This window comes from Heloderma suspectum, chromosome 5, assembly GCF_057233095.1.
Source record: "Heloderma suspectum isolate Gila_16-S chromosome 5, 16-S_ref, whole genome shotgun sequence".
In the NCBI taxonomy this organism is placed as follows: Eukaryota; Metazoa; Chordata; class Lepidosauria; order Squamata; family Helodermatidae; genus Heloderma; species Heloderma suspectum.
In genome coordinates, this window is record NC_139462.1 from 233,302,999 (window position 1) to 233,323,238 (window position 20,240).

Consider the following 20,240-nt stretch of genomic DNA (forward strand, 5'->3'; position numbering starts at 1 on the left):
TGTTGGCTTCGAGTAATCACTGCATTGTTGTCAAGGTGCTTACAGATGGATTGCTTTATCATCTGCTCCAGAATTTTCCCAGGAACTGATGTCAGACTGACTGGTCTGTAGTTCCCAGGTTCCTCCTTTTTACCCTTTTTGAAGATAGGGACAACATTAGCCCTCCTCCAGTCCTCTGGCACTTCACCCGTCCTTCATAATTGCTCAGAGAGAATAGACAGCGGTTCTGAGAGTTCTTCTGCCAGTTCCTTTATGACTCTAGGATGCAGTTCATCTGGCCCTGGAGATTTGAACTCATTCAAAGTAATGAGGTGTTCCTTGACCATATGCCTGTCGATCTCAAGCTGCAATCCTGCCCCTTCAGCCTGTATTTTGCCTTTGCCAGGGGGGCCATACACCCTCTTTCGGGAACAGGCTGAGCCAAAGTAGGAATTGAGCACTTCTACCTTTTTTTTGTCAGCTGTTATCATTTTGCCATCCTTATTTAACAGCTGAACCACCATTTCTTTCCTCTGCCTTTAACTATGCACGTAGCTGAAGAAAGCCTTTTTGTTGCTTTTAGCCTCCCTTGCTAACCTCAGCTCATTCTCAGCTTTAGCCTTCCTGACGCCATCCCTGCAATTCTGTGCTACCTGCCTGTACTCTTCCTTTGTTGCTTGGCCTTCCTTCCACTTCCTATGTGTGTCCTCTTTTGTTCTCAGGTCATCTCTAAGCTTTTTTGTGAAGCCACATTGGCTTCTGTTGTCTTCCTCCTTTTTTTCTTGTTGGAATTGTTTGTAATTGTGCCTTGAGAATTTCCTTTTATAAAAGTCCCACCCATCTTGGACTCCTATTCTCGTTAGAGTTACTTGCCATGGGACCTTACTTACCATTGTTCTGAGTTTATTAAAATCAGCTTTCCTAAAATCCAGGGTACGCGTTTGACTACGCTCGGCTTTTGCTTCCCTTCGAACCAAGAACTCAAGTACAACATGGTCGCTTTCCCCCAGAGTTCCGGTAACTGCTACTTTCTCCACTAAGTCATCTCTGTTGGTTAGGATCAAGTCAAGGATAGCCGATCCTCTAGTTCCTTCCTCTACTTTCTGTAGGAGGAAGTTATCCACCACACAAGTCAGGAATTTCCTGGAGGGGCCATGTTTTGCAGAATTTGTCTCCCAACAAATATCGGGGAGATCGAAGTCCCCTATTACTTCAATTAAGGTAAGTGTGGCATTGCTCAGAAGTGTAACACAGAAAAGGATGTGGATAGCTTTGCAGAGCCCAAAAAGATCTGCATAGGTTCATTAAAAGGTCTACATATTTAAATGTGTTAGCTGACTCTTTATTGGACTATGTGTGATGTATGGATGATTTTACTTTGTGGCAGGGTACTGGTGTCTTTTTAAGTTCACTCAAATCACTGATGGTTTCTAAGGCGAAATGATGTTGTGAAGTTTCAAGTGTCCTGGCTCTCTGGATGTGTCTGTTGTGCTCGTGTGATTTTGACATTACTGTCACTACCCTCGCACCTTGGCTCCAGGATCCATTTTGGTTCCGGAAGGAGCAGCATAGGATACTGCATGGGACCAGTAGAATGCTTTGGCAGCAATTGCAGAGCCCCCGAGAATGTGTACGAGCTTTCACCACTAATTTGATTAAAGGAAATAGCTTCGAAGTAGTGACGGGAGTGTGCTGCTTCCATCCAGAATACCGAGCCACCACCCGTTTCTAAGGCTCTCCAATCCAAATTCTATTTTTAGCCAAACTGTGGTGGCTCTGGGATCCCCAATGACGGCTTCACCTGTATCTGGTCTCCCTCTTATCACCTTGGATCCAGGTGCTTCAGAGCCCAATTGAATTTGGATACCACAACGTCTGGCTATTCCTTGACAATTTAGGGTGCAATCCTGTTGCTTGTGACTCCGCCGCCTGGAAGCCGGTGGGGAGCAGCTGGCATGGTTCTTTCCATGCTGGCTGTGAAGGGGCGGGGGGAGGGGGGGCTGGTTCTTCTGAGCATTCCTATGGTCTCTGGGATTCCCTCCCAGGGAGCACAGGATCGCTCTCTTAGTATCCGGGAGTGTCTAAGCAGCTAAAGGGGCTTTTGATTTGCAAGTTAAAGCTGAAAAACATGAGGGCAGCCTTCACCCATATCACTTCCAATTATTGGCAACCAACCTAAGAGTAGGTCCTTTGTGCGCGCCTTACTCTGAAATCAGGTAATTTTAACTAGGGCTGTGCACTGCTTCAGGTTGAGATCTGAATTCCAAGCTAAAGTGGGCCACTTCAGACCGAACCAGGCTGGATCCAAATTGGGCCAGGATTGGCCTGATTCAGCCTGAAGGAGGTCAGATCAATCTGAAGCACTTTGGATCGCTTCGGATTGATCCGGATAGCTGTCCACCCAGTCACGCAAGCTCCCAGCTTACATGGACCCATTGGAGGAGCACCCATGGCCCTCACCATCCTTGAGGGAGTTGCCATTAGGGATGGCGGAGAATTCTGCCACGGACTCTAGTGAGGCCAGATTCTAAAGAATCTGCCCCCCCGGAGTCCATGGTGGAATGGAGCAATCCCCCCGCCACCCCGCGAAGTCCCCGCAGACCGGATCCTACCTGTCTCCGGCGGTCTGGATCCGGCTGCTGCTGGCCGCTGTTCCGGTGTGCGGCTGCGAATGGTGTCCTTCGTAGGGGACGCCATTTGCGTCGCTGCTTTAGCCTTGATAGGCTACGTAAATATTTATGTAGCCAATCACGGCCAAAGGCGGGGATGCAAATGGCATCTGCTATGCCAGATGCCATTTTGTTCCTCAGCCCGGCAGCAGATGGCTGTGGAACGAAGATGACGACCTGGACCAGCCGCCGCCAGGTAGGGTGTGTCTCAGGGGGATTTCGGGGGGTGGCGTGGGGGGGTAGTCCGTTTCGCCACAGACTCCAGGGTCCGGATCCTAAAGAATCCGGCCTCATTGGAGTCTGTGGCGGATTTCTCCACCATCCCTACATGACTGCCTTATTATGGCCACCATTTCTGCAACCTTTAATTTCTGGAAGAAGAAGAGTCGCCATTTAAAAAACAAGTGCCAACTCCCTCAACAATGGTGACAGCTGCAGGTGCTCCTCGGACAGGTCCAGGACTCTAGGTAAGGAGCAGGGGGCTTGCACGGCTGGGCAGGCAGGGAGCAGGCAGTGTGTGTGTGTGTGTGTGTGTGGCTTGGCAGGGCCCCCTGATTTGGATGCCTGAATCTTGCTTCAGATCTGGAGTCCCAAGCAGGTCAGACTAGGTCCAAAGCAATCCACAGCTGGTCAGGGATGATTTGGAAGCTCTGAATCGGCCTTTGAAGCAGGTTGGAATGTCCATGCACAGCCCTAATTGTAGCAGCTCCTTCTCTCTTTTTGCTTTCGATTCTCCCTGGATCAATTTATTTCTTCCCCTGTGGCCCAGCATCTTCACCAGCATTCCTTGGCTGTATAGCCTCCCAATCTCCCGCCTTTCCATTTCCCTGGTGCCAACTTATTTGGGCAATGCTAAGCTCCACCTTCTCCACCTTTTCCTGACTTGGTATTTGGATTATTATAATTAGTGTACCAGTCCATGTGTCAGGGGGTGGGCATGCACTGCTAACCAAGCCATATTTTTCATCTTGCTTATCAATGGGACCTTCTCAAACTGGGGAGAGGTAATGAGTGGGGTACCGCAGGGCTCAGTCCTGGGCCCAGTTTTCTTCAACATTTTTATGAATGACTTGGAGGAGGAGGTGCAGGGAATGCTGATCAAATTTGCAGATGACACAACATTGGGAGGGATAGCTAATACTTTGGAAGACAGAAACAAAATTCAAAGTGATCTGGATAGACTGGAGCGCTGGGCAGAAAACAACAGTATGACATTTAATAGGGATCAATGCCAAGTTCTGCACCTAGGAAAAAGAAACCAAATGCACAGTTACAAGATGGGGGATACGTGGCTCAACCACACTACAAGCGAGAAGGATCTTGGAATTGTTGTCGATCACAAGCTGAATATGAGCCAACAATGTGATGTGGCTGCAAAAAAGGCAAATGCTCTTTTGGGCTGCATTCATAGAAGCATCGCTTCCAAATCCCGGGAAGTACTAGTTCCCCTCTACTCAGCACTGGTTAGGCCTCATCTGGAGTACTGTGTCCAGTTCTGGGCACCACAGTTTAAGAAGGATGCAGAGAAACTGGAGAGGGTTCAGAGGAGGGCAACAAAGATGATCAGGGGACTGGAAACAAAGCCCTATGAAGAGAGTCTGAAAGAACTGGGCTTGTTTAGCCTCGAGAAGAGAAGACTGAGGGGAGATATGATAGCACTCTTCAAGTACTTGAAAGGTTGTCACAGAGAAGAAAGCCAGGATCTCTTCTTGATCATCCCAGAGTGCAGGACACGGAATAATGGGCTCAAGTTACAGGAAGCCAGATTCCGGCTGAACATCAGGAAAAACATCCTGACTGTAAGAGCAATATGACAACGGAACCAATTACCTGGGGAGGCGGTGGGCTCTCCCACACTGGAGGCCTTCAAGACGAGGCTGGACAGCCATCTGTCAGGGATGCTCTGACTTGGATTCCTGCACTGAGCAGGGGGTTGGACTCGATGGCCTTGTAGGCCCCTTCCAACCCTACTATTCTATGGTTCTATGATTCTATCTTTTGTAATGATTGTGCAAGCGTGTTGCTGAGAACATTTGTAAAAATGCACCTTGTCTTTTTTGGGAATCCAACAAGTGTTTCAGCTAATTTTCCCAACAGAGGCAGATTTCCAAGAAGAAGCTCTTCCCCAGTTTTGGAGAGGCTGTACGTAAGTCCACCGTGTGCACACCACACCTCTTGTCAAAGGCCTGCAAAGATTCACTTTGAGACACTCTTTACCAAAACCTATGATTTCCCCACCTGACCAGACTGAAAATCACGGGACCTTATGGAGGTGGAGTCAAGATGCACACACACAAAGGTTAGGAGGAAGTGAAGGATTTATTGAAAGACTCCCTGTGGAACCCTAGTTCCAAATTTACAGGGAACACAAGTTTGCCTAGCAGCTCCAAAAGCAAGCATGACAGTACAATAGATATGTCCCTGATACCTAAAGACTGGACAATAGATCCTTTCCCCTCATATCTACTCACAACCTCATAGTCACTTGCACACAAGCTATACTTGCCAGGTACTAGGCAAACATGTGATGTTTGGACCAGGAGAATTGATGGTGTGCACTTGTCAGGTCCAGATGTTCATTGCCACCCCTTTCCCTTTGGAAGTAAGAGTTTTTTATACCTTTGTGCATGCTCAGGAGTCTCAGCACCAAGGGCCTCAGTGTTGTCAGTTTTTTATAATTCATCACGTCCATCCTTGAATGATTGCTGTCAATTGTCCTCAAGGTTTCTTCATGCCATAAAGTGTTCTTTTTGTTATTGTTGCACCTTCAGCCTTTATGTTAAACAGTCCTCTTTTGTCTAACAATTGCTTTGAGTTCTTTGAAGCTGATACCTAATTGTTGTCTTTCTGTGTGCCCCCCACTTCATAGACTCATAGAATCATAGAAGGCCTTTCCATACACAAAATCATTCACTCTTCATCCCCACCTCCCTACAACTTCTTTGACAGTTAATAGTAAGAACACTGACTGATCAAAACAAGCATATATCTTCGAGAACACTTTTACAATAGCAACATTTAATACATTTAGCATCTGGGTCTACATTTTGTTACAAATTGTGGTAATTTATACAAACAGTATCAGGATCAAGGAGGTTTAAAGAGAGAAATGATTTTATTGACAGGAATCAAGTACAGAACAGATTGAAAGAAGAAGGAATATGTCTGTCTATCTATCTGTCTGTCTATCTATGGTAAATAAACAAATCTAGATAAAACAATATATGTCTAAAAAGTATACATTGGAATATATGAAGAAATAAGAATAAAGATATGCATAGAAGAAATAAGATATATAAGGAAAATAAAAATGCACAGTGTCAACTTCCCCATTATGCAGGTACACATATGAGTTGATGTATACGTGTGCATAAGGAGACACAAACTAGATGTGGGAGTCCATCATTCACATGTTAACCCCATTCACCTGTAGAAAGTGGGATGGTCTTTTTTTTAACAGCAAAAGGAACTCAGTGGGAGAGAAACACTAAACCAATTTTACACTAGGTCCATTTTTTAAAAAATGAAAAATTCAGTCCTTTTATTTTTATTTCATGTATACTACACCCTTCCTCCAGGTTGCTAAGGGCCATGTATGTGGTTCTCCCCACCACCCTTTCTTTATCCTCACAACAGTCCTGTGAGATGGGTTAGGCTGAGAGATGGAGACTAGTCTGAGGTAGGGATGTTTGAGAAATCCACAATGGAAGAAAATGAGTTCTGATTTTCACAAATATGACCCATGGATTCCACAGCTTTCCCCCTGTCAGGCAGATTCCATAGACTTGTGGACTGGTTTTCTAACTTTCCTGAATTTTGCGCAAATTTTGTCATAGAAAAGATGCGCAAAATAAATAAAAAACCAGCCAAAAATGAGCATTTCACCCATCGGCTAAAGTGTGAAAATGTGTGTTTTGGGGGAAATGGCATTTTTTCACATGTGCACATTTGCAGAAATTCGGGAACTGCAAAAAATCCAATTCCATCAATGGGCAGATGACAGAACAAAAGGCACCTGACAACCAGCAAAATACAGACGGAATGGATTTTAGATAATCCATTACATCCCTAGTCTGAGATCACCTACCAAGCTTCAAGGCTGAATGGGATTTGAATCTGTGTCTCCCTGGTCCTGGCCTAACCCTCTAACTACTATGCCACACCACACTGACCCTCTCTTAACAAGAAGGATATTTAAGACGAATAACATTATACAGAAATCAAAGCATTGTAGCATTGGTTAACATGTACTTGCACTTGCAAAAAGACCAGGGTACTAAAAAGTAAAGAGGGAATGTGATATCTGGTGCTTCCTATGGGGAAATTTAGTCCAGTAGAGACCTAGGGTCTGCGATCAAGCAGGTTTATTTAATTTGTCATCCATCCATCCATCCATCCATCCATCCATCCATCCAGTGAAAATGTGTATTGCTAATTTGCCATATAGCTGAAGCTCCCAGGGCGATGTACATAAATGCAAAGTAAAACACAATAAATTCAATACAATAGCATACAAACTTAAGAGTGTTTGGTTCTTAGAATGATGGTTGCTTGCATCATTCATCGTGATGAACATTATGTGGTAGGAATACCTCAAGCAATGTTTTATTGTGATATTCACTTGCAGCACTAGCATTCGATCAAGTTACAGGGAATCAAGTTACAGGGATCAAGTTACAGATGAAGCCTTCATTGTGCTGTCACCTTGACTCAGTCACAGAATTGTAGGGGTATGTGTGTCCAGACATCATTTTCTACTCGTAACCCTCCCCTGTTTCCCCACCACTTCTCTCTTCTTTCTTAGTGTGGAAAATCCATTAATGGTGCAATTCTATGCATGTTTAGATGGAAAAAAGGGTATTCAACTCCCAGCATGCCCCAGCCAGCCATGCTGGGAGTTGTAGGCCTTTTTTCTGTCTAAACATGCAAAAGATTGCACCTTGGGGGGCGGGAATGGAATTGCTGTACAATGCCTCCTAAATGTCAGTGCTAGGACCCCTCTGTCTGGAACTTCCCCTAAAGCTCTTTAGTGCAAATGAAACATGAGAATATAAGAACATCAGAAGAGCCATGCTGGGTCAGACCCAGGATCCATCTAGTCCAGCATTCTGTTCACACAGTGGCCAACCAGCTGTTGACCAGCAACCCACAAGCAGGGCATGAGCGCAACAGCACCCTCCAGCTTTTGGGAGCTGAGCCATGTGGTTTCCCCATTTCCTGGAACTTCTGACACATTTTGAGGGGGCAGTCTTGGCCATAATTTGTGCAAATATAGCCTTGTGCAAATTACAGCTGCAAATTGCACAAATGTGCATAATTTGTGCAAATAGCTGTAAATGGCATAATTTGTGCAAATTATGCCATTTACAACCATAATTTGTGCAGATCATGCAATTTATGGCCATAATGTGCATAAATGTTTTTTTATGCACGCACGCATGCACACACACACACACAATTACAGAAGTTCCTCCAGCTGGCCCAACTTGTTGCACACTAAGTCAGGCCATCTGGTGGAAGATGGAATGGAGTCCGTGTAGTGTAGTGGCGAGAGTGTTGGACTGGGAGCTGGGAGATCCGGGTTCTAGTCCCCACTCAGCCATGGAAGCTCACTGGGTGACTTTGCACCAGTCACAGACTCCCAGCCCAACCTACCTCACAGGGTTGTTGTTGTGAGGATAAAATGAAGAGGAGGAGGAGGAGTATGTACACCACCTTGGGTTCCTTGGAGGAAAAAAGGTGGGATATAAATGCAATAAATAAATTAAATAAATAAATAAATCAGGGGGACTGGGCCAACAAAAGTTTGTCAAGCTCCTCCCCCAACTGGATTCCTCCAACGTCCCTAGCTCGAGGATGTGGGCATGGCTTCTAGCTTCTGTGGAGAAGAGGAACCATGACATTTTGTCCCAAGCCAGACAGGGGCTCCATTTGCCTCGGCCACCATTTAAAATCCCTGTTAACCATTTTTAAAACAATTACTTCAGTTGTGCTATAGCATGGCTTTGTTCAAGTGCTTTGAAGCACTTGTGACAGGGGTGTGTATGTGTGTGTGTGAATTCCCTTGCTGGGGAGTTGGAGGCAGGGTGAGGTGGACGGTCTCAAACCACAGCGCCCTTCCCTGCTTCAGCAGAACTGCCTGCTGTTCCAAGAGGAGGTCAGAAGGGGGGGGGGTCAGCAGTTTTGTGCAACTGCTGCCATTATGTTTGAAATGGAAAATGGGGTGGGGGCAGGAGAGGAGACAAGTCAGGGCCAGGAGTCTCACTAACAAGGCTCTGCTGCTGCCTGCTGCTGCCGCCTTCTCATCCAGCAAGAAAATAGTGCAGCCGTCTTCACAGTCTCTGCACCCGGTCTGGAGAGAGGGAGGCCTGGGCAAGGGCAGATTCCCATATCCATCCTGGCTAGTATTGCATTTTTAAAGAAACCCAGTAGCAGGGAGGAGTGAGGGAAGAAGTTTTGGGGGACTGGCTGGGCTGTGCTTTCTATACTTCCCTTCATCCCTCTCATCAGCCCAGAGAAGCAAAACTCAAAAAGCAGCAAGTCGCCTGTATTAGAAGAGGCAGCTGCCATTGATACAGGAATACATTGTTTCCTCCTCTCCATTCCTCCTGACATTATCCCTCAAATGCTTATTTTGTCCTAACTCTAAAAAAGTTGCTAGAAATGCTGCGGAGGGAAAGAAATGTAATGGCCAAGATGAAGGTGTGCTCACAGGAAGTAAAGAAGTGCAATGAAATGGCACAGCCTCCCACACGTGCGTGCCCACGTCAAAACCACACTTCTTAAAAAGCAAAGACAGAAGAGCTGCCCTAAACACCTGTGCACATGTAGAGATTGCACTAGTCTTCAACGCTGGGCTTCCTCTGGCCTGAGAAAACGTGGAAGAACAAGAGAGAAAACATAGAGGAGTTTTGATCCCATAATGGTGTCATCCAGCTGCCCCATAAAACATGAGGGAAGGAAGCATGGCTATTCCAGAGTAAAGGGCTTGTGTGGAAGCACCCCAGGTTTCTAGTCAAGTTAGGTTGTACCCTGTTCGTACCACGCTTTCTGCTCTTTGTGCGGTGGGTCTTTCCTGTCTCTGTTAGAGCAGGTTACACGGCCATTGCTCCTGAGGCTGCTGCTGCAGCCATGAACTCACCCACTGCCACAGGTTGGTACGGACCATTTTTAACAGGACTTCTCTTTTGTCCTCCTCTAACATGTTTTCAGTATAACATGGGGCATCTTTGTTCCTTTTCACCACCTCATCAATCAGCTCAACCAGCTCAGCCACCTGATCATCCCTTTCCTGCCCTTCAGCCCTGTTGTTGAAAGCGAGGCACCGACCCCCACATTCAGAAATCTGCGTCTTGAGAGCTTCGTCTCCCTCAGATATGAACTCTTTGAGTGGCAAGCCTCGCAGATCCTCTTTTCGGGTGAACAACATGATCATGTACTCCTTTGCTTTAAGGCTTAATGTCTCTTGGATTATTTTAGCAACCTGCTTCTCCTCCTCGCTGAAACGGCCCAGCTGCAGTACTTGTACAATGGCGTGTGGTCCTGGGTAGCTGTGCTTCATACATTGTCTAACTTCTTTGGAAGTTTCTTCTTGTGAATATCTTGTGTCAAAAAACCCAGGAGTATCAACAACCAGAATTCTCCTGCCATTACCTTTAGTCTCCCCCACATGACACACTCTCGTTATTGAAGAGGACGATGGGAAAGACCTAAATGTTTCACTCCCCAAGATGGTGTTTCCTGTTGCACTTTTCCCAGCTCCAGTTTTGCCAACAAGGACAATCCTCAGTTCAGGCCCTACAGCCAATAAGTGAGAGAACATAAGAAACTATTCCAGTCAGCAGAGTAAGAACATAATTCCATCTACCAACGGTGGTCAGCCAGATGCCATGAGGGGAGCAGGAAATAAAGGCATCATACCCCCCCCCATTGTTAGTCCCTGTCAGCCAGAAGCCATGGCTCAGAGTGCACAGAGACTCTATATACCCCTCCAGTGTCCCAGCAATATACTGGATCCCCCTCCCCCATAACAGAGATGTGTAACAGTTAATAAGTAAATATAACCCAATAATTTATTTGGACCTCTATGAGAATGATATAATATTAGCTGTTTTAAGGGTTTACCTGTGATGCCTCCAGCCATATTCTCACAACAAGCCAAATTCTCACAAGCCGATATTCAAGATTTCTGGATTAAAAATAAAACAAAATATAGAAATGTATCCAATAAAATGTTGCCCCACAGAATGCACAGGCACAAGATAGAAGCAGTTATGTTTTATAGATGAATTACTCCAATTCTCTCCCGAAACAGTCAGTATTTGGGAGTGTGGTCTGTGTGTGTGAATATCCATTTTCCTAGACAACACCACCACATTGGCTTAGGCTGAATAACAATGGTTCCCAAATTTGCACAGAGAAAAAATTGGTCATACCTACCCAATGAGAAGCTCTTTAGAAATCTTAGAAAAGTTGGTTAAGTTCAGGCTTTAGCGTGTCTCCAGGAGGAGAGAGTTCTGCACTTTTGGGGTAGCCACTGCGGTGTGAATTCTCTTGGCCATCTGGGATATACTATGTGTTTCAGTCTAGAATGGGTGGGGAATGTTTTCGGCCCAAGGGCCATATTCCAATCTGGGAAAGGCCTTGAGAGTTCATTCCATTTGTGGTCATCATGGCCAAAAGCAGAGTGGGTGAGGCCAAAATGAGATTATTACTGATTAAAGCATACTCAAAAGCAAGCATGACAAGGCTTCTGTGTGTCTGCTGATAAGTAGGTAGAACTGAATCACTCAACTTTCAAATAGCATCCCAAATACAAAGCCTCTGCATGTCTATTTAGAAGTAAGCAGGACAAGCCTCTGGATGTCTCCTCATAAGTAAGCAGAATGCACAGGACAGAATCACTTAAAAGCAATGTCAAGGAGCATATCAAATACCCTGCATGTCTATTCAGAAGTAATCATGAGAAGCATATCTACTCACAAGTAAGCAGGATAAGTCTCAGAAGTAAGTAGGACTGAATCACTCAGTAGCTTCCTCTCCAGGCCTGGCACCTCTCCCCTGCAAGGGAACACATTGATCTCTGATCAGCAGCTGATTGGAGATAAGAATTTCCCCCAGATGTTCAGTGACAAAGCCTCCCTTTCTCACTGCACAGCAGGGAAAAGCTCTTATCTCCAAGCTCTTTTCTTGACTCCACTGCTGATTGGAGATCAGAACTTTTCCCAGTTGGGAAAGCAGACAGGCCCTTGGGAAGAGGCTGGCGGGCCAGATGGGGAACCCCAGTGGGATGTACCCAGCCCATGGGCTGGAGGTACCCTGTTCCTGTGCTAGAACATACTCCCATGCCTTTGGGATTTCTTTGCAGTTACCAGAGAAAGAAAGGAAGATACAATGTGAATTTTCAGCAAGAGGCTTGCATTCCTTTCATCCCCCGGGGATGTATGCCAGTGGTGGATGTGCCCAAAGTCACATACATGCACACACATCCCATTCCCACAGATCCATCCGTCTACCCCCCATTCATACACATCCATCTACCCCTTCATTCTCTCTCACCTGCCTACCAGATCCCCCCTCCCAATTTTTATCCTGCCTAGAGATGTCTTCAAATCAGTTTCCCCTCTTCCCAGAATCATAACAACCCAGATCCTCTGGGTTCAACAACCCCATCCCCTCCAATTTCCATTTCCCCAATGTACCTAATGTGCTTTCCTTGGAGACATGTGTACAATCTTGCACACATTCTTAAAGACACACATTTGCTAAACCACAGAATCTTTAGACATTGACAATAGGGGTCTCTGGGAGGGAAGGCAACTCCAAAATGATCGACATATTAGGGATGGAGGGACGCCCCCCCCCGCTCCAGCCACCGCCCCTGTTCCTGGGTCCCAAACCTGCTTGTGTGCCCCCCCCCCCGGTGCTCACCTGTAATATTGCATAGATAGGGCCTTTACAGCTGCTATGTGTGCAATATTACATTTACGGAAGTTCCAAAGTTGCAATTTTGTGAAAAAAATGGTGACCTCAGGAATGCTGAGCACTCAGGAACGGCTCCAGGTAGGTCCCAGCAGCTCAGCGAGTTGGGGTGTGTGTGTGTGTGAGTGGGGGCACCAGCTCAGCATGCACAGTCCAGAGGTGCAAGCAGGGAGTGGGGGGAGTCCTTCGGACTCCCAGGCTCAGCCAAGTGCTTGTGCCATCCCTACATGCACACAAAGATTTAGAGAAAGCCACTTGGCACATTTATTGATTACAAGCACGAATTTGAAATGCACAAGTTGATTTGGGGAATCTAACTTGGTAGAGCAACTGTAAACAATTACGGGCATGCAAATGAATGGCGTGGTGAGCACCAACCTTGGGAACTTGTAAATCAGGAGGTATCAGCAACATTATCAGGAACTCTGGCTGCAGGACTGCAGATATGCATGCACTGCCCATTTTGCAAGGGGAGGAGTATAGTGGGGTGATAGGACAAGAAGGAGTGCATCAGGTAATCTCTGCCTCCCCAGGTGAGAGCTAGGGAGCGAACTAAGAGAACAGATGATGATGGAGATGATGGTGATGAGGGAGGGGGCAGCCGTGACACTGGCCACTGTGACACCAGGGCAGGAGGCAGAAAGTGGCTTGTTGTTGTTGTTCAGTCGTTCAGTCGTGTCCGACTCTTTGTGACCCCATGGACCATAGCACGCCAGGCCTTCCTGTCCTGCGCTCTCTCCCGGAGCGTGCTCAAGTTCATATTCATTGCATCAGTGATGCTATCTAGCCATCTCATCCTCTGCCGTCCCCTTCTCCTTTTGCCTTCAGTCTTTCCCAGCATCAGGGTCTTTTCCAGAGAGTTTTCTCTTCGCATTAGGTGGCCAAAATATTTGAGCTTCAGCTTCAGTATCTGTCCTTCCAATGAGCACTCAGGGTTGATTTCCTTTAGGATTGACTGATTTGACCTCTTGCAGTCCAGGGGACTCGTAAGAGTCTTCTCCAGCACCACAGTTCGAAAGCATCGATTCTTCGGCGCTCAGCCTTCCTGATAGTCCAGCTCTCACAGCCATATATTACTACTGGGAAAACCATAGCTTTGATTAGACGGACCTTTGTCAGCAAGGTGATGTCTCTGCTTCTTACTATGCTGTCTAGGTTTGCCATAGCTTTCCTCCCAAGGAGCAAGCGTCTTTTAATTTCATGGCTACAGTCACCGTCTGCAGTGATCTTGGAGCCCAAGAAAGTAAAATCTGTCACTGCTTCCATTTCTTCCCCTTCTATATGCCAGGAAGTGATGGGGCCAGATGCCATGATCTTCGTTTTTTTAATGTTGAGTTTCAAACCAGCTTTTGCACTCTCCTCTTTCACCCTCCACAAGAGGCTCTTTAGATCCTCTTCGCTTTCTGCCATTAGGGTGGTATCATCTGCATATCAGAGGTTGTTGATAATTCTCCCAGCAATCTTAATTCCGACCTCTGATTCATCCAACCCGGCATTTCTCATGATGTACTCTGCATATAAATTAAATAAGCAGGGTGACAATATGCAGCCTTGTCGTACTCCTTTCCCAATTTTGAACCACTCGGTTGTTCCATGTCTGGTTCTTACTGTTGCTTCTTGACCCTCGTACAGGTTTCTCAGGAGACAGGTAAGGTGGTCTGGTACTCCCATCACTTTAAGAATTTGCCACAGTTTGTTGTGATCCACACAATCAAAGGCTTTAGCGTAGTCAATGAAGCAGAAATAGACGTTTTTCTGGAATTCTCTTGCTTTCTCCATGATGCAGCGAAAGTTGGCGATTTGATCTCTAGTTCCTCTGCCTCTTCGAAACCCAGCTTGTACTTCTGGTAGTTCTCGGTTCACATACTGCTGAAGCCTAGCTTGTAGGATTTTGAGCATCACCTTGCTGGCATGTGAAATGAGTGCAATTGTACAGTAGTTTGAACACACTTTGGCATTGCCCTTCTTTGGAGTTGGAATGTAAACTGACCTTTTCCAGTCTTGTGGCCACTGTTGAGTGTTCCAAATTTGTTGGCATATTGAGTGCAGCACTTTAACAGCATCATCTTTTAGGATCTTAAATAGCTCAGCTGGAATACTGTCATCTCTGCTAGCTTTGTTGTTACTAATGCTTCCTAAGGTCCACTTGACTTCACTCTCGAGGATGTCTGGCTCAAGTTCAGTGACCGCACTATCATGGCTATCAGGGACATTCAGATCTTTCCTGTATAGTTCTTCTGTGTATTCTTGCCACCTCTTCTTAATCTCATCTGCTTCTGTGAGGTCCCTGCCTTCTTTGTCCTTTATCATGCCCGTCTTTGCACAAAACGTTCCCTTGAGATCTCCAGTTTTCTTGAAGAGATCTCTAGTCTTTCCCATTCTGTTGTTTTCCTCCATTTCTTTGCATTGTTCATTTAAGAAGGCCTTCTTGTCTCTCCTTGCTATTCTCTGGAACTCTGCATTCAGTTGGATATATCTTCCCCTTTCTCCCTTGCTTTTCACTTCCCTTCTTTCCTCAGCTACTTGTAAAGCCTCCTCAGACAGCCACTTGGCTTTCTTGCATTTCTTTTTCTTTGGGATGGATTCAGTTGCTGCCTCCTGAACAATGTTACGGACCTCCGTCCATAGTTCCTCAGGCACTCTGTCTATCAGTTCTAATCCCTGAAATCTATTCCTCACCTCCACTGTATATTCATAAGGGATATGATTTAGGTCATACCTGAATGGTTTAGTGGTTTTCCCTGTGTTCTTCAATTTAAGTCGAAATTTTGCAAGAAGCAGCTCATGATCTGAGCCACAGTCAGCTCCAGGTCTTGTTTTTACTGACTGTATGGAGCTTCTCCATCTTTGGCTGCAAAGGACATAATCAATCTGATTTCGATATTCACCATCTGGTGATGTCCATGTGTAGAGTCGTCTCTTGTGCTGTTGGAAAAGAGTGTTTGCTATGATCAGCGTGTTCTCTTGGCAAAACTCTATTAGCTTTTGTCCTGCTTCATTTTGTACACCAAGGCCATGCCTGCCTGTTATCCCGGTGATTTCTCGACTTCCTACTTTAGCATTCCAATCCCATATGATGAAGAGGACATCTTTTTTTGGTGTTAGTTCTAGAAGGTGTTGTAGGTCTTCATAGAATCTATCAACCTCAGCTTCTTCGGCCTCAGTGGTTGGGGCATAGACTTGAATTACTGTGATGTGGAATGGTTTGCCTTGGATTCGTACTGAGATCATTCTATCGTTTTTAAGATTGTACCCCAGTACTGCTTCCCCCCCCCTTTTGTTGACTATGAGTGCTACTCCATTTCTTCTAAGGGATTCTTGCCCACAATAGTAGATATGATGGTCACCTGAATTAAATTCGCCCATGCCTGTCCATTTTAGTTCGCTGATTCCCAAGATGTCGATGTTCAATCTTGCCATCTCATGTTTGACCACCTCCAGCTTACCTTGATTCATTGATCTGACATTCCAGGTTCCTAAACAATATCGTTCTTTACAGCATCAGATTTTCTTTTCACCACCAGACACATCCACAGCTGAGTGTCCTTTCGGCTTTGGCCCAGCCACTTCATTCTTTCTGGCGCTACTTGGAAATACCCTCTGTTCTTCCCCAGTAGTATATTGGACACCTTCCGACCTGAGGGTCTCATCTTCCGGCATCATATCTTTTAGCCTTGTGATACGTTCCATGGGGTTTTCTTGGGAAGAATACTGGAGTGGGTTGCCATTTCCTTCTCCAGTGGACCACATTTTGTCAGAACTCTCTGCCATAACCTGTCCGTCTTGGGTGGCCCTGCATGGCATAGCTTATGGCTTCACTGAGTTATGCAAGTCCCTTCGCCACAACAAGGCAGTGATCCATAAAGGGGTGGCTTGGCCGCCAACCAAATACAAGCTAAAGGTCAGAGCCAGATTCCTCTCTCATGCATACTCATGCAGAGAGGGGTGGAGGAAAAAACTGCAGAAAGAACTCTGAGCTAGGTATGCCTTTCCTTGGATCCAAATGACCCAGTCCTGTAGACAGGATACTGGGGAGTGTTGACACTCCCCTAAGGTGAGGCACACAGGAGAAATGTGTCCCATTTAAAAACTAGGCTTGTGTCCCCTGGGAAAAGGCAGAGACCCATCTTGTCAAAAGCTGGAGGGAGGGATGGACAGAACCACAGTATCCAGTACCCTTGTTGAGGCTCTCTAGCTGGGTTTTCCCTGAGGGTAAATGGATGCTGCGTTTGCCTTTCTCCCTGGGAGATCAGCCATAAAACTCTTGCTTGAACGGAACCTGGGAAGAGTGCAGGAACTTCCTGCGTTGAGAATGTTCGGCCTCTTTCCAGGTCAGTTGGCAGTGTGGGCTACCCACCCATGATCTCACCCATCCTCCCTAGGAGTTATCCCAGTTGTGTAAGCTGGTGATCCCATTGGAGGCTGGGAAGGAATTTTTTATGCTAACCAAGGTTGGCCATGGAATTAGCATGTTTTTTGCCTTCCTTGGCATATTGCCTAGGAAGTACAATAGAACTGTATAATTGGTTTGGATTGGCTTTGCTGTTTTGTTGCATATAATTGTCCCAACTTTGCCAGGTGTGTAACATGGAGGGGGAAATGGGAGGACCATGGATAAGGTAGTTAAACACCCATTTAGGGGTGGAGGGGGTAGGCTGGTGACCACCCAACTGATTTTGAGCAACTGTTGGGGGAAAGAGAACTAGACTGAACCTCTGAAGTCCCAGATACATTGGCACCAGAATAGGGGCTTAGGTGTGGGCCAAGTGTCTGGGGGCAAAACACAGCATGGGCAACCAGCCCAGCTCCCAAAAGAGCTAGAGAAGGGATCAAGGGACTTGCATCTCCATCCCCCACAACCCAGAATTACGCATATAGCTAAATAAAGTTGTGACCAATTTGCAATAGACACATAGTCTCTGCCTCTTCCTTCTCAAGTGCAAGTCCACTGAGGAAACCAACGATAGCTGCAAGGCCAGGATCCCCTGCTCCTTCTAGCTCAGGTCTTTTTTGGTGTGCAACATTTAGCTGGAGTGTTGAGCATTTCAGAGCACAACCTGTTTGGGTGCAGGTTGCTGGAGCGAGAGGCATCTTGCATGCAACTGACAGCTGGATTTGCCCTGAGAAGCCATCTGGGCAAGCAATTTGAATAGAATGACCTTTCCTGCAACCTAAGGGATGTTTCATGTGGGGATTTTATTTGTTTTTTTGTTTGTTTGTTTATTTATTTATTTTCCTGGGGATCCAGCCCAGCCTCAGCCCCAACTTTGCCCTGCTGTGTTAACAATGAACTACACCGCAGGGCTGCTGTAAGCTACTGACTCTTAGCACAGCCCCCAATCAAGAACAGGAGCAGAATATCGCTGTGTATCACTGCTAAGTTGTTGTAAACCATTCTCTGCACCTCACCGCTGACCTGGCATGAACTACAGTGCAAGGCTGTCATGAACCACTCTGTCCCAGTCACAACCCCTTCCAGCCAGCACTGTGCAGATAATGAGCCACATCTATCTTGGAATGTGCAGTGGCAGGGCTATTCTTTAAATGCTGAAAAAAATCGAAACATTCCCCACTCAATTAGACTGGAGTTAGGAAGCGCAGGAACTCCTCTCTCCATGACCTTTCGTTTGGGGATGGACAATGTTGTGCCCGATCACAGCCGCCTTGGAATGTTGGATTTCTAAGGGGAGCTCTCACTTTTGCTTGGTGGGGCATTACAAATGGTTTCTACCAGTCATGCCACATCTGTGTGCCTTCCTCTGTCCTCCTGCCCTCTGCCAGTCCTGTAGCCACGCTCTGCTGTGAAAGCTCCCCAGCCAACGCCTCCTGAGTCCCCTGCTGGAGCTCAGCTTTCCAGCACCCACAGGCCACAGAGGAAGCCAGCAGTGGGTGACAATGCCTGGGAGGAGGAGGGGGGCTTCCCTCAGCGGGGGCCCGACGTCTTGTTCCCATAGGCTAGCTATGGGAGAGCTACAGGCAGGTCAGGGGTTGTGGCCAGACAGTGGTGGGCCTTCTTGAGGATGGGGGCCCTTGGCAGCTGCCCCACAGTGCTGACTGCTGGTGCCTGTCCTAGTTTGTCTTGTGCTGTCTCGGAGTGGCTATGTAACTACTCTTGGCTTGCTGCCATTCCTTTCTCAGCTTCCCTTCCCCTCCTTTCTTGGAACAGCCTTTACCCTGTACTCACACCTTTCTTGTCTTAAATGCCCTTACTTGGTTAAATCCTGAAGTCCTGGGCCTGTCTTTCCTCCATAGAAGCCTTCCAGCAATGCCCTCCTATTTAGACCAAAGACCCTAAGAGTGCAATTCTATGCGTGTCTGCTCAGAAGTAAGTCCCAGTGAATGCAATGGGACTTGCTCTTGGGTAAGTGGGTATAGGATGGCAGCCTCCGTTACATAGGCTGGATCCTGTTAATTTGGCTAAGGGCCAAATGACACTTGACCTTAACTGCATAGCTCTACCCAGGAGCGTAGGAGTTTTTCCTACAAATTGACAGCACAAAGCCCCGGGACTGGATCAGGATCACTGGGGGTGGCCTTTGACCAGTGCAGTCCCAGTCAAGACTGGGCTCCTCACACCTGCAATTTCCATTGCAAAAGGAAGGTCCCACTGAAACGAACAGTGTAGTTTGGCTCTAAGGTGCTCTCTGAGCCGGCTCCACTGGACCGACAGCCCCGTCTCCCAGTAGGAATAGAGCAGGAAGCTGCAGAGGGAAGAGATCCCCCTAATCCCTGACTATTTCCACAGCCATATTTTGTTCCTAATGGGAGCAGGACATGAACACAAGTTCAGATGCATGTCAGATACAAATGTTTCCCAAAGAAGCATGCTGATAGCTCCTTCTCTGAATCCAGTCAGTTCTGACATCTCAGATTTCAATAGACATTTCCCAAAACTATTCAAGCAAATATTTGCTGAATGAGGGCTAGAAATTTAGGGATTAAAAAAAAAGAGGAAAGAAAAGCTGGGATTCTCCACTGCTGAATTGTGCATTCCGGTCTTGGCTGTTGTGGCACTTTGGCAGGGGACCAGCATTGAACAGCCCCCCCCCCCCAGTCTTCCAGGGGACCCTGAAGTGCATGTCTCAGGTTGCCTCTGCTCGATTGGGACCCCTAAAATATTCCTGTAAAGCTATTACAGGCATCTGGGGTATAGTGTATGTTCCAGGATTAATTCATGGTGGATATGATGACAATAAAACAAAAACAGCTCTCCCACCGCATTCTCTCTCTCTCTCTCTCTCTCTCTCATCCTAAACATGCTAAAACTCATTTATTATTTTTTCTTTTTTGTGAGTCTGTGAATTCTGTTGTGATCTAAGTCTGTTGAGGACCTGACCTTTATTCTTTCTTTGTCATGAGTAAAGAGAAGCTGGCCAGCCAGATACTCACCTGTCGGTCTCTCTGAAGACAGCCTGGCACCCACTCGGCTTGGGGCTCTCTCTGCAGATCTTGAAGACCAGGTGCAGCTTCTGTCATGTTTACCACCTCCAGAACGCTTTCATTTCAGTTGATAGCTGACCTTTGGCCAACGGAAAGAAAGCTGCACCTGAGAAATCCTCTCTCTTCCCAGAAAGCGGTCTGGCTCCTGCCTAGGGCTCCTTTCCTGGCAGG

General features: G+C 46.6%; 1 protein-coding gene across 1 annotated transcript; it reads right to left on the minus strand.

Moving 5' to 3' along the window:
- Positions 1 to 518: 518 nt before the first annotated feature.
- LOC146345355 (GTPase IMAP family member 7-like) lies at positions 519 to 20,105 on the minus strand. The gene is made up of 5 exons (XM_084859846.1): positions 20,053 to 20,105; positions 19,089 to 19,205; positions 16,806 to 16,870; positions 9,829 to 10,445; positions 519 to 647 (listed from the first exon to the last, which is right to left on the minus strand). Exons 1-5 carry the CDS (start codon positions 20,103 to 20,105, stop codon positions 519 to 521), a joined length of 981 nt encoding a protein of 326 aa, XP_084715972.1.
- Between the last annotated feature and the right edge of the window lie 135 nt (positions 20,106 to 20,240).

Excerpts from the sequence above, each read along its gene's own strand:
- LOC146345355 (XM_084859846.1), bottom strand. The coding sequence starts at position 20,105 with ATGACAGAAGCTGCACCTGGTCTTCAAGATCTGCAGAGAGAGCCCCAA. Across the intron at positions 16,871-19,088 it reads AAAAACTCCTACGCTCCTGG|GGAGAAAGGCAAACGCAGCA; the intron begins GTAGAGCTATGC and ends CTGATCTCCCAG. Across the intron at positions 10,446-16,805 it reads GCTAGAGAGCCTCAACAAGG|GGCCTGAACTGAGGATTGTC; the intron begins GTACTGGATACT and ends TATTGGCTGTAG.